Source organism: Synchiropus splendidus, chromosome 8, assembly GCF_027744825.2.
Source record: "Synchiropus splendidus isolate RoL2022-P1 chromosome 8, RoL_Sspl_1.0, whole genome shotgun sequence".
Taxonomy (NCBI): domain Eukaryota; kingdom Metazoa; phylum Chordata; class Actinopteri; order Syngnathiformes; family Callionymidae; genus Synchiropus; species Synchiropus splendidus.
Window position 1 is genome coordinate 15,057,142 of NC_071341.1, and position 14,877 is coordinate 15,072,018.

Genomic DNA, 14,877 nt, shown 5'->3' on the forward strand with positions numbered 1-14,877 from the left:
ATTAAATCGTAACGTAATTTCTACGTACGTAACTTAACTTAACGTACGTAACCTATAAAATAGATGAGACAAAGAAACTCATATTGTATGTTTCACAGCAAGTTCACACGGCGGTTCAGAGTGGTATAATCATTGTCTTTTATCTACTGTGGAAGTATATTAAAAGCGAAGACATGGAAGCTTCCCTTCTATTTCACGTATTCGACTTATTTAATTTTCCTGCTCTCATACGTCATCCTTAGCCTCTGATTGGTTCACACAGCGAATTTTCACCGTGGTTTCAGTCTTTCGACTTTGTTCGAGGAGAGAGATGTTTGAAATTTGCTTTAAATTCAGTGAAGCGGTGACTTTTTCGCCTTAAACAAGCGGCAATCCCTGCTGCCATATTGATATTTTGTTGCACACAATCGCACTTCTACATTGACTTCGTGTCAATGTAGAAGTGCGATTGTAAATCAGTTGCTTTTGTCGCTTAAGTCACGTTTGGTGTGAACATACAGTGTTTTTCATCAGGGATTACCTCAACAAGGCTCCCACCAGAATCTTTCATGATCTTCCTCTCTAGTCACAACTTCATGTCTCCATTCGTAAGGTCCTAATCTTGATCCCCACCTCTGTCTCTCGCCAAAAATCACCAATATAGTCACTTCTGGTCTGGTACTAGTCACTGTGTATCGTCATCTCTGCCTCTTTTAACTCTGGCTTCTGAGTCTCGCAACTGTGCACCATTGCAGTGACCTTTACTGAGCCTCCCTACCACTCTCTACCTACTCTCATGTCACCACATGTTCCACTCTGCCTGCACCCTCCTCTTCACCTCCATTCATCTTAGATCACTTTACGATTATGTATGATTGGTGGAAATCAAATACAGACATGAAGAGTAAATGTGGGTTATTTTTGTTAAGGCAACAGTCTTAACAACAGTTCTCAGGTAGTCAAGTTCAAAATCAACCCTGAAAGAAGAGCGTGTGGCCCTGGAGCTGCGCGTCACCTCAAACTGAAAACAGATCTGAACATACTGAGGAATGGCATTGACCATGGGACTCCTCTCTCAATGTTGTATTCTTCTGCACAAACCTGAACAAAGTGAAGTCTGTCCTTCATCCTCCCTGAAGGAGCGCTGCGCTGGAACATTCTTTTTAAATCTAACAATGTAGTTCTAAAGTTTTCAGAATCCAATGCTATTCAATCAACGCTTCTTGTTTAACAGCGTCCTGTTTTAATTTCTCCCCCCTCTCTGCAGTGCCCGTGATAAAGAAGACTTGGGAAAAAGACGCTTTATATATCGAGTACTACAGCGACCATGAAGACCCCTCCATACCAACTATCGATCTAGGCATACCAAATACAGAAAGAGGTTTGTGCCTTCCATTAGTAGCCTCAGGAGAATTCTTTGATCATTTCTCCAGGTCAGACACGCGTGAAATGGAAAACCCGGCTTAAAATTTGTATGCCGGATTGGTGGATGGGAAGTTAGGGGTCGAATAACTGTTCAAACTTGACTTCCTGTTCTGTCTATTCATACATTGAATAATGCCAGCTGCAGCGAGTCCTTGTGTGTGTTCTCCTCGTGTCTTTTTTCCATTTTATTTCTGAGAGTTAAACCCACATCCTCGCAGTCTGTCGTTGCAGCATGGTGTCCCTGTTTCTCTGCAGCAGCTACTATTATTTTGCAGTCTAATGGCGGTTGGGGAAAAAAGCGCAACCTAAGACCTTTCATGTGGCACCTTAATGGGATGATGCATTTGCCATCAGTCACTCGCTGCTCTGGAGGATTGCTATTAGAAAGTGTCTTCCGTCTGCGACTGTCTCCTGGCTGATGGGCCTCACGCAAAATAGCTTTTCTCGTCTCGTCTCTGCCTCCAGACAGCGCTACAGACGCTAACAGACACTTAATTAAGTCGAGTTTTTTGTTGCCGGCGGAGTGTAAATTCTTCTTCGTTAGCTGTTGCCGACTCTTTCAGTTATTTCAGCCTGCTTAGTGCTGGGAGAAGCTCAGTGGAGCGTGGTCTTTCGAGGAGCGAGGTGTGAGTTAACGCAGCTAGTGTCAATTTACTTTTGAAGCAGTTTTTCGAAGTTTAATTACTCAGGATTCATCTTTGTGTTTCCGGCTCTGACTTGTGTCGTAGCTGTAGTAGAATTTGTCAGCTTTGCATCCGACCTTCCAATTAGTTTCCTCCGAGGTGGGGCCACACTCCGAGTGAAGAAGTAGCCCAGCAACGTTAGCGAGCCATTGTGTCAAATTGGTTCAAAAACAGAGCAAAACAAAAGGCTACACTACAAACTCGCATGACTATACACACGACCACCCAAGCCAGATTCTTTTAAGTATATTCTCATTCCATTAATGGTTATTCGGTGTCAAAATGTTGACACTAATGCTGTTTATCAGCAGTGATGTGTAGTACATTATCGACCAGCAAAAATGTGTTATCGTGACTCAGAATGCCAGGATGCGGACGTGCAACATTTTGGCATTTAAACAAGCCAAGCTGCAAATATGGAACCTTGTGTAGATACTACTTTACACAAGCAGATGGCCGAGACCTGTAACTTAACTATGAGAAACGTTGGTCGGTGTGTTCCTGCAGAAGAAAATAGTGTGGATAGCATCAGGGTAAATGACAGCAATGACAGCCTAGCCATCATCTACCTACCTATCTACCTGTCCATCCGTCCATTCATCCATGCATCTATGTATCCAACCAGCCATCTATCTATGCATCTATTTATCCAGCCATGCACACTATCCATCTTAGTATCTATCCATCCATCATCCATTTCTGCATCTGTCATGCAGCTATGCATCTATCTTTCATCTGTCCATCATCTATCCATCTATCTATCTATCCATCCGTCCACCTGCCATCCATCCATCTATGCATCTATCTGTCCCAAATATTAATCCATAATCATTGCTGCTTGATGGCTGAGGAAGTGTATTACCACTAAATCCGATAAACATCTGCAAAAGTAATGTAATTCACTATGGCCTTCACCTGGTGACGTCATAATAACATAATATTATTTCTCCATTGTGATATGATATCTCTATGAAATCTCCACAAGCTTCAGGTTTAACAATTGCTCTCTCTTAAAGAGACTCAGCTGAGAGCAGTCAAATAGATAAACCAAAAAAATCTGCTCTGCCTTTTGGTTCAGCTATTTCATCACCAGGACAAATCGATACAGCGTGCTCCCACCCTCCACTCGTGAACAAGCCTCCAATATATGATTCTCATGATGAAACTATCAGATCATCGATGACGCATAATGATAAACTCCTGTGTGTTCACTTAAAATCACAGTGTAATTCTGAACCAACCTTTTCAGACTGAACTCAACCACAGAGGATTCAAACACACTGGACCAAAAACACAAAGATTTCAGCTTTAGTTTCATTAAATATAGAATTTTCAGGGCCGCTTTTGTTTCAAGGGGAAAGCAAACTCCTGCCTCTGGTAGGTTTTTCTTTTTTATAAATGTGACTTGGAGGGTAAATACTTTATTTTGCGTGAGGTGAAAGCAATGCACCAATGTCCTCATGGCATCGCAATGCTCTCATTTATTTTGCAAGAGAGAAGCTGATGCAAAACAAAATGGAGTTGAAGGTGTCACACGTAACTGCTCATATTTCCAAATCAGCCCTTCCAAATGTCTCCCTGACCTTCCTGAGTTAGCATCGCTTCTCTCTGCTTTCCCTTCAACCATAAATGATACTTCACTCTGGATATCTCTAAAGACGGATCCCCTCTGTCCTTAAAAAAACACCTTGGATCATTTTCCCTTCTGCTGTGTGTCAGTTTTGTTTATTTCCCTTGATCGTCTATTATCACTGAGGGTTCACTGTCTGTTCCTCTGAAGCCTGAAGACCTCTTTTTAAACGCATATTTGATCTTAATTTAACTCCAGCAGATTGCTTGTCTCTGAGCTAACCATTTATAATTAACTTTGCCAGTGTGGTTCTTGGAAGTCGTAGTTTGATAACATGTCATTAACAGAGTTTGCTGTCAGTGGAATTCATAACAAATGTAGTTTTTTTGTTATTTCATTTTGATTCATATAATGACAAAACTCCCCATCCCTGATAAATTCACCCACAGCATCAGTCAAGGTAAAGTCAATGTAAAATGAGAACGTAAATAAATACAATAAAATAGGCATGACATCTATTTATACAAATAAGACAAATACAAAGACAAATACAGGCCCAATGAAATTTTTTTTTCTGCATTAACTAAAATGTTTTGAGGGATTTTAGATTTTTTTTTTTGCATTTTTAGCAAGCATTTTAGTTTTTCCCACTCATGCGCACACTGGAACAAGGCGCCCTTTTCCTAATTGCTTTTAACTCTGGCATCTGGTATGTTGATGTCAAAATGGATCAGGTTTTGCTGATGTGATGTTGGTTCTTTGTGTTGCTACTGACTGAACCTGGTATCCTTTTCGAACGTCAAGAAACGCCACACAAGGGGAGACATTTGAGTCTAACCCTGGACTCTCACCAAACGTTGCAGCCTTATTTTTGCGGCGCAGAAAATAGAATGAATGCAAGTCAGTCAGAGCACTCGCACCGAATCAGTGCCGCCGCCTACGTGCTGCCACACCGTGCCGCTAAAATAGGCCTTAGCAGCTCAAGATGAGAGACTCATTCAGTCCGGAAGTCAGTCGATAACACTGAAGTGCGTCTGGTAAGTTTTCCAAAATAAAGTGCTATTTTTAATTCAGAATTACATTCTACTCCAGTCAACATGATGCTGGAGCCGGTGAAAGAGAATTTCACTTGATATTTGACACCAGAGTTGGTAGATCATTTCTCCATGCATAAACATAAGAGCAAGAATTTGCTTTTGAACAGTTAGTACTTGTTGAGCTTTGAGAACTGGCCTCTTTTATGTGTACATATATCCTTTTTAATGGTAATACTTTCAATGATGGAAATCAGAGGTTCCAAACAAGACAGCTCTGTGCTCTTACAAAATTTCTTATTTGACTGAGCTAAACCATACTGAGCACATTGACATGACGGCTCATAAAAACAGCTTACTCCGACGACTGGACAGAAATTTAAACGTTTCTTAGTCGGTCTACGCAACCTGAATATTACGGTCAACAGCGCGACTAAGCTAGCATGTAGCTGAGAAGCTGGACTATGACTGAGATTGACAGAGTTCAATATAACAGTCTGAAACAGCTTCTTGCCACCTGTCAGCTTCCATTGCTCTTCCTCTACGGTCATAGAAACCGGAAGGACTGAAGAGCCACGGAGAGGAACTGCTCATAGCTTCATTGTCTCTGCACTGCATGTAAACATGACGCCACAGACTCACTGAATTGAGCTCTTACCTTAGTAGAGCCAGTCTCTGCATGGAATCGCAGTCATTGATTGAGTTGTTCGAATATCGAGTTTGACTCAAGAAGACACTGGTGTGGTGCCACACTGAGTTGGTCTTTCTTAGGAAGGGATTGAAATGGTGCTGGAAAAGTATATGACTGTAGTAGCAGCTAGACTGAGCTGATTTCCTGGGCATGGAATGCAAGGTTAATATTGAGGAGATGTCCGTGTGTGGGGATATTCGCATGCATATTAACCATGCTTTTATTCATTTCATTCTCTCAGGAGCTGCCTCCGCTGCAGCATTTTTGAAGATCCGATGGAAATCTATAAGAGCTGAGCCCCTCGGTGCTTTTAGACCCAAGCATTTCTGAATTCCAACAAGATTTCTGGCTTTAACCTGGTTTTGTATTTCAAATATTCATTGTTCAACCAAATAAGCTCAACATAAGTATGGTGTTTTGATTGTAGCCATTAGCTCTGTGTTAGCTGTTTTCAAAACAAGAGGTAAATGAAGATGATTGTGATGATCATAGAGTCACACTTGATGGAACCATGTTGGGATGATGGTGGCACTGGAAGGCTGGTGGTCAGGAGTTCTGAAGGAGGAGATGGTATTGGAGATGGTGAAGGTTCGGGGGCTCTGGAGGTAGTGCATAAGAAGCGTGGCTGATGAGTCACAGAGTTGTGAAAATCTCAGTCCTCCTCTTCACCTGCTCCTGCACACAGTCCTGCCTCCTCCCAGCAATGGAACCATACTTGTTCAGCCAGTAGGTCTCCTCAGTTCCTCAGTCATTTCCTCAGTCTGTTCTCATTTTTACCAGATCAATCACACTTTTCCGCATTCCTCATTCATTTCCACTTGCCTCACATGCATGCTTATATGCTGCGAGTCAAAGTGGGAAATGACTGAAGTGGCAAAAGGTGATGTAAGACACTGAAACAGAAAGTTAATGCTGGAAAAAGCTGAATCTCTCTATGGAGAAATGTGTTTCTGCGGGTCTTTGTCACATGTCACTGAGTTGTCACCAGTGCAATGCGTGTAATTTTCCTACTTTTATTGAATTTTAATGACACAAAGATGGAGGCAGCATCCTCTCAGGAGTGTCACTCAACTCTGTAATGTAAAATAATGTCTCGGTGGGAAATCTAAAATTCAGAATTGTATTCCTGTCAGCGGTTCAAGGTGTCCTCTCTCACTTTATATTCAAACAGCTGTGAAAAAAAACACCTTGGGTGCCTTATAAATAAAACAGTTCAGCCTCTGTGTTTTTGTTGCCTCCGGGGATTTCAATGTCTCAGCTTTAGCCATGATGGTGTGCAGATATCGGGATTGTCATCCGCTATCTTTCTGCTGGGTCCTTGTTTTTTGGGGGTTTTTTTTGTCATCAGCAAGTATAGCACTGCTGTTTTTCGGGAGCTGGCAGAACATTTTGTTCCATCTGGCGGTCATGTCAAACCAGCCTGAGCAGATGTTTGATCGTCCTGGCACTTCATGCCAACAGCGCTGTATTATTTCTTTGAGATGTCAGAGCGCAGACAGCCACTTTAGTTTTGCACTCAAAGCTCTTGTGGACAATTCCTCTCATTGAAATGTCAGAGTGTCTCTTCACTATTTGTGAAAGGCAGAAATGATGTGTTTGCTTTCAGATTTTGTCTTAACTAAAAGTCCAGAGTTGAGATAGTGGCTATCAGGTTCTTTGTTGCGGTGGAAATAAATGAACAGTGGTGGGAGCGCCACATACATCACATGTGACAACTTTTCTGTCAAGACACACATGTCATTTCACCTTTTATTTTGACGATTTAATAAGATTTGAATAAATAGAAAAACACAGTTTTTATTGAACCTAATAACAGAAAAAATATTTTTTTCATACAGAATGCATGTCTCAATGCAGGATTTCCGCTACATGCAATTGAGCATCGCCGTGGCATAAATTAGAGGTGTCACACCTTCAGAAAAAATATCTACATGGTAACATGGTAGACATGGTAGAAACAGATGGTTAATACACCACACATCATGGAGGTGGACATGAACATGACAGTTTTCTGCGTTTTTTTTTTTTCAAAGGAAAAATCCAGAATGAAACATCCTAATGACTGAAGGCAGTCACGGAACTAAAGTTGTTCATTCCGGCCGGTCAAATGAAGTGATGGATTGCGTGAGGAGCATTTTTATTGTCACCAATTCATGATATGTCAAAAATGTTTCTATCGTATCTTTATTGGCTGTGTTGCTTCGGGGGGAGCGGCTTCAAAAATTCCTGGTAGAAACCAAGTAATGTGATTTGGACCTGCGATGATGTTCCTTTTTTCATTGTAAACTGTAAATACAATGTATCAGTATGCCAGATATATCGCCGTTTAAAATGTAGCAATATAATATGTTCTCAAAGTCTCAACTCCAGATCATATCCCATTAAAGATATTCCAGCTCCTCTCAACCATCCTCCCGCGTGTCACCTCATCCTTCTCCCTCACCAGCAGAGGAAATGTTTGTACATGATATCTCCTTCCTTTGATGGCCTTTAGGTCACATTAGTATATCTGTGAAAGGATTTAAAACGCCAATCCGTTTGAAATCTGTTGGATCCTTTGAGGCTATGAAATTGATTCCGTGGCAGAATTAAGTTGAGTTGTAACGCTGGAGATACCACTTCAAACCGACTGCTGGCATTCACGCACAAGTGCGGCTCTTTTGGAAATATTGGAGTGTGCCTGTTTATCTTATCCCCCATAACTTGTGTGGTTTTATTGCTGTGGAAGCAGAGTATCTGTCCTGTTTGTGTGCCTGCGCGGCCGTGTGTCTGCATGTAAATACCTACTTACCCGGCTCTTCCGCTAACAGGGTCATTCATCCCTGTGGACCGGGATGCGGCCTTCAGTCAATACGCGATTAAGTTGAGCGGCCACTCAATTTGCCTTTCTCTGCATCTGCAGGCCACTGCGGGAAAACTTTTGCAATCCTGAGAAGATTTCAGAGCGGGAACATCCCAAAGACCAAGTGGCTCCTCATCGTGGACGATGACACGCTGATCAGGTATGATAGAAGGGAAGTAGACACACTTCATCTTCATGCAGAAGAATGTAGAAGTGTGTTGTCACAGTGCAGTTAGTGATGAAGAGTGTGTGGTCCATGCAGCCTTCCCCGACTGCAAGCCCTGCTGAGCTGCTACGACCCGTCTGAACCTGTGTGTCTCGGGGAGAGGTACGGCTACGGCCTGAGCCAGGGAGGCTACAGCTACATCACCGGAGGAGGAGGGTGAGTGATCGATGCCCAAGGACCTGCAGCGTTAGTCACCCTGGTGTTTAATGAAATCGTGTTCTTTGCAAATTGGATATTAAACCTTTTGAGTCGCTGCGATCCTCCCTGGAGGGGAATTTGTTTTATGGGCTGCGTCATTGTTGCGAGAAAGGAAAGGGCCTCAGATGCTGTAAGTAAGATGAATTAAATTCCAGTCAAATTGACTTCCATTATGCATTTATATCGGCCGGAAAACTTCAGACTATTAATTTAATAGAGATGTAAGACTTATTGAATCGACTCAGATCGGGGCATTAACCTGTGAGCCACCTGTTTGTTGTGACTGATGATTAGTGACAAAAGTGTTGGAGGGGGCGCTATTCATATTTCTAGCTCCTAGTGATTGTTTTGTAGTTGAGCCGGCTCACACAAGTGAGTCTGTTTTGAGCTGAACTCAAACCTCCAGTGAGCAGAGCGTTGGCGGCACTCACGGGTCTTATCGGCTCACACCTCAACATGCCTTTCATCAACCGCTTCTGAACGGGTTTTCTTGCATGTCAAAGTCCTACAGAAAAAAAGTGAAAGTGAAACGGTTAACACTAGTGGAAGGGTTTGTGTGACTAGCACAGCCCGTCTCTTGGACCACCATCGAGCCAGAATCTGCTGATTTTAAAGCTACCACGGTATCGGAGGCCAAGCTCGAGTCTAAACACCCAATTTACATTTACACTCATCTGGCCTGGAGAATCAGTGGACGGACCACAGCCCTGGAAAACTCTTTGCAAACTCCTTGATGGATATTATGGGACCAGAAATTTTGCCTGCGGTTCCTGAATTAGAGCACAGCCATCCTTCAACTATTGCTAAACTTAAGAACGGGGAATTTCATAATTCATGAGGCTCTGAAAAAACTCAAGACTCTTTATTACCGTGTCGCAGCCCTACATAACTCACACTCGAGACCTGTGTCCGGCCATTTCTGAGGTGGAGGCAGGGAAGAGAATATCTGCAGTATTAGATAGAGCTGGACAATGTGGACATGTCAGAAATCTTGATATTGGTGCGGTACTGCATGACTATGGTTTTATTGAAAGCTGGCTGGCTTTAGCTGTCCATCAGCAGCACGCAGGAAACATTGGTGGTTTGCTCTTTGCTGTACATTGAAGGGCAAGTGCAAAACTGACATTTGATATTAATATCTTTATGGTGATGTCTTGATATTAATAAGATAAGAGATATGTATCTGCCTATTTAATCTATTCAAATATTCAGAATGATCTCTAATCTTAGTTTGGTCACACCAGCAGAATTTCAGCTGTCGGTAACCTAATAAAAGAAATCTATATTCAAAGTTCACATATTTATTAACAACTGTCAGGTATTTGAGATCAATGTGCTTCAGCGTCTTTACTGCAGTGCTTCTGCCAAGAGGTATCTTAACATTCAAAATGCATACCAGTGGCCTGTAACCTCCCAAAAACAATCTTGTGCTTATGAATGTGGACATAACAACAATAATCATCTGTTTTATATTCAAACGGAGCAGCAGCAGCAGCAGCAGCAGCGTGAAGCCCTCCGGTATGGAGCAAGCTCTAATAAGGGCACGTTAGGAGGAAGCGTTGTGTTTCCCAGCACATGATCTCACATCACTAAAACCTATCAGATATGATCAACTGTCCACGAGGGTCTGAACGTTTTTTGGTTAATTGAATTTTGAAGAACAGAAATAGGAATGAAAACATGTTGCTATTTTGTGCATTTATCTTGCGGACATGCCAGGTTCCAACTCAGGCGCAGTATGTGGCCCAAGTAACTCTGAACTCACTCACCTTGAACCAAGCTTTTTGAATGTTGGTGTCCTACTTCTTGCTAAAATTTAGCGTCTAGTGATGATGAGGGATCCTGAACCGTTGCCTCTCATGTATCCTGATGCTACTGAAGAATGAAGCTGTTATTACGAGAGGTGCAACTTGGTTAATAAAATGTATTGATTTATGAATCATTTCCATTAGTCAAGTGCGCTTCGCTGCAGAACCAATGGGTGGGGTTGCACCAGGTAAACCGCTCCCAGGTTTAGTTCCACCAAGCAACATATATGAAAAAACAGAGTCTCCAGACAGGATGGAACCCACCACCTCAGGATCACTACAGTATATATGACGCTCAACCCTTGAGCTAACCATGTAGCTGACTGCATGCAATGCACAGTAAAAACTTTAAACATAACTGTCAAAATAGATCTCTATGAACACTTATTGAAGTTTACTTACTTATATAGATCCAGTTTAAGCTCACATCTCTGCATGAACTTACCGTAGTTTTGCGCTGGATAGCTCTGGAAATCCTCTAATGGCTGTGACTGAACGGAATGACAGAGTTGGACCTGCTGGTTCTGCAGCGTGGACATGATGAACTAATACACACAGGCGCAAACATCAGGTCGGTCATAAGCAACATGATGCTGAATAGATTTCACAGTGAAAAAGAAAAACATCTGTGAAAGTTCAAATGTGATTCATCTCTGTTGTTAAATGAATACACTGAAATCCTAGCCTTTTTTTGGCATAAAATAACAATAATTCTTCTTTAATCTCCATATCTTACCAAGCCAATATCGACTCATTCATCCAGGAGCTCTTCACAGAGTTTATTTTGTCCCTGCCAAGCTGTGAAAAACAACTCCACGTCAGACATAGATGGATATTTATTTATTAAGTCCCGCGAAAGATCCATAAATCCTGCATGAGTAACTGTTCCAGAGCAGCTACTTGTGTGCCGCCTGGAAATTGATGTCGCCACTGAAGGATGATCCAGGAGCGGCGCGTGAACCTCTAGTCAGGGACCCTCCACCCGCTGCGACACCTGACAGCTCAGAAGTGATGCATCCCTGAGAGTGTGTGGAGATGTTTTTCAACAAGCCGCCTCAGAATATTTTAGTCATGTGTAAGCATCTTGTCAGAGAGCCCAGTTACAGCAATGAACGTCTTGCCATGCGGTTTTACTTCCTGTCTCCACTGAATTTGAACTGTGTAATTTTTCATTCAGCATGGTGTTCAGCAAGGAGGCCGTGGATCAGCTCCTGAAGAGTGGCTGCAAGTGCTACAGCAACGACGCTCCGGACGACATGGTGCTGGGAATGTGTCTGAACGCCCTTGGACTTCCTGCCACGCACAGTCCGCTTTTTCACCAGGTGATGTATCAGCAAGTGTGAAGTCTTCACACAGCACTCAGAGGCGAAGGAAGGTGTGAATATTTTATTTGCGCTGGATGATGATGAGTTCCTCGAGCAAGATGTGGTACCTGCTCGTCAGAATCCTCCATCTCTTTTGGCAGTTGGCAGCGTGTGAGATAAGATTTTTTTTTCTGGAGTTCTGGGAAGGTTCAGTTCAAATCGTGCTTGAAATTCGTCCGTGTAGAACTTTTATACTTCTAAACCGACAGCTTCTTTGACAAGCTCACCAAAGCACCAGATATGTTTTTCAACCCTGCTGTTAGATTGACTAGAAGGAGGACAATAAAGCACAGCATACAGTTTGGCCCGGGGAGATTATTTATTTAGTTTTGGTCAAGGTGCTTTTGTAGTGACCCGTTGGGATCACAGAAATTAACAGTACCAGCAACACAGTCACATGGACGTTTTTCGATTGCGTCCTGTGTTTTATCAGGTCCCGTTTATTTTGCCAGAACGCCATGTCGCCATCTTTCTGAAAGTTTACTAAATCCAACATAAACTCAATCAAATCGGTTTGAGCTGCGGACTTGATCCTGGCTGGAGAGCTGCACCTTGTCTCGGGAAACTCTCCACAGGGGTTGAGCTTCTCACCTCAGGTGACTCGGCACTAGATGCTGGAAACTACGTGTACAGCGCGACTCCACACAAACATGATCAATGGCGGTCAGTAAAGGGTCTAATCGCTGTCTGGGTGCACAACATCGTTCAAAAAACAACAAATACTGAGGTGTGCAGCTGGGAGATGCAGAAGACTGGTGCTGTGGAGGAGCGCAGCGGTCGGGCACTAGAAGATCACCAGACCATTCATTGATCATCTCTGAGGTCTGGATCTGGACTTCACTGATGAAAACCTTCTTGATCGTCTGTAATCTTTGACAGCTCACTTTGTTCACCTTATTGTGAGAGCCGCATGGATAAATCAAGACACTCCGTATTACGCAGCTTGCTACCGCACTCTCGATGCTGGAGCCCGTTTTCAGAACTAGTTTTGAAAAGCGTTTTTAAGCCGATGCACCACTGACTTATCGACAGTGCAGACTTAACCTGCGGCCTATAGACTGGTGCGGCTTATGTATCAACAAAATATCTGTTTCTTCTTAAGTTTAGTGGGTGCTGCTAATATTCCGATACACTCGATAGTCTGGAAATTACAGTATTTCAAATGTGTGTGAGTTATTTTGCTAGCCGTCAGAAAAACCTTGGCGAGGTAACAGTGCAGGTGGTCATAATGATTAGGGTTACAATGCAGGCTTGCAGAAAAAGAGAAAGATGCCCAGAAGGATAGAGTGATCGACTTGGTTGAGACATAAGGGGGAGTTGCAGATTGACAGATTGAAGTCGGAGGACAAAGATTAACAGAGAGGCAGGAGGGATGGAGGCAGATAAACAGCAGGCCATCAGAGAGACAGGCTGTCAGAAGTGCGGACACTTGGACTGAGTTACAGACAAATGGATGCAAAGTACAAAGCTAGGTGGACAAGAAAGACACATAAGGAAAAAAACATACTCAGGAGGAAGGAGATGAAGACAGACCTACGACAAGAAAGACAGACTGATGGAGAAGTAGAGACTGATAGGAAAACAGAATACACCACTCACAAACAAGAGGAAGAGACAGACAGGAGAAACAGGCGATGCAAAGACAGAAAACTAGACAAAGACTAAATAAAGGAGCAGCAGAGACACAGGTGTAAAGAAGAGCCACGTACACAGATAAAAGGGAGGAGATATGGAGTGATGGAGAAGCATGTGATGGTTGAGAGATCAAACCCGATAACTGAGCAGACCAAGACACACAGGTTGGACACAGAATAAGACAGGACAAAGGTGTTAAACCTACATTTGGACTCAAATAAAAAAGGCTTTCTCTGGTGGTAAGATTTTGCGCCACTGAGATGGGATTGGCTCTCGTCGATCAACTTTTCATTTCAAAGCAAAGATTCAGATTTTTCAGCTGGGAGTGATGCTGTTGTTCGCAGCAACCCTCAGGTTCCCCTCGTCCATGTAGTTATGTTTCTGTCTTGTTCAGTCGGAGGGCCAGTCACTTTCACTTTAATCTCAGAAATGAAAACTCACTCTGAACCAATTAGGCCCGCACACTGCTGTATCCCGACTCGTTTTCTCCGGCCCAACCGAAAATATAATATAATCACAAATCCGCAGTGGAAGATTTGAATGAATAGATGGAACAATAAAATGCATCTTTTATGGCCTGAGCCGTCAGAGACGGTACTTGAAGTCAGCTGCGGTTTTGCTCCTGGACTCTCCTGCCCGCTCTCATATATCAATTATTGAACATGATTTCATCTTTCAGGCTCGCCCGGAGGACTATTCCCGAGACTTTCTCTCTCACCAGTTGCCCATCTCCTTCCATAAACACTGGAACATTGACCCAGTTGCGGTTTTTAACAAATGGCTTAAGGATGATACGACAAATCCCGCTGGACTCGCAAAGAAAACAGAACTTTAAAGTGTGTTCCTCATGAATTGCTGCCTGTGACAACAGGACTTCTTCAGTGTGTCCATGACTGTACTGTGTGTTTCCACGACTGAGCGGCCGGTGACTTGCATGTTGTGCGTTATTTTTGGAGAAATGTGTGTATTTATAAATATATATGACGAATCAGACTTTTTTGTTTTTTCTTGCTGTCTTCAACAACACTGTATGCTCTGCTCTATTTTGATATAAAACACTTGAAATTGGTCCTTGTCTCTTTCTTCTCCCTGGAGCCAGAAGCGTGTCTTTAATTATCCTCCAAGTGTTGCAGGCGTGGGGATTTATTTAACCTCCGTCATTCAAGACGGAAAATTAAAATCCTTGTTTAATAACACAGTTGCAGTAACCCTTAGGTTATCTGAAATTAAAAAGATTTTTCTTCCACATGGGGAAGTGAAAGCATTTTAATATGTGAACATATTAAATAATGGCCTTGTATTGAAATGAAATCAGGAATGAAAAATGATGAGATTTGGTGGTGGTGTTGGTGAGTGGAATGTTGAGCCGCTGCTCCTCCTGGTCGTGGTTCTGTGGCAGAAAGTGGTGGACTCTCTGGTCCA

At 42.8% G+C, this 14,877-nt stretch overlaps 1 protein-coding gene across 1 annotated transcript in view; it reads left to right on the forward strand.

Moving 5' to 3' along the window:
• Positions 1-14,539, forward strand: part of b3glcta (beta 3-glucosyltransferase a) — a 79,466-nt gene extending 64,927 nt beyond the window's left edge. Inside the window, exons 11-15 of the mRNA XM_053872748.1 lie at positions 1,247-1,360; positions 8,285-8,384; positions 8,487-8,606; positions 11,634-11,778; positions 14,135-14,539. Of these exons, the coding sequence (XP_053728723.1) occupies positions 1,247-1,360; positions 8,285-8,384; positions 8,487-8,606; positions 11,634-11,778; positions 14,135-14,290 (635 nt within the window). The 3' untranslated portion in view covers positions 14,291-14,539. The remainder of the gene's footprint in view (positions 1-1,246; positions 1,361-8,284; positions 8,385-8,486; positions 8,607-11,633; positions 11,779-14,134) is intronic.
• Positions 14,540-14,877: the final 338 nt, after the last annotated feature.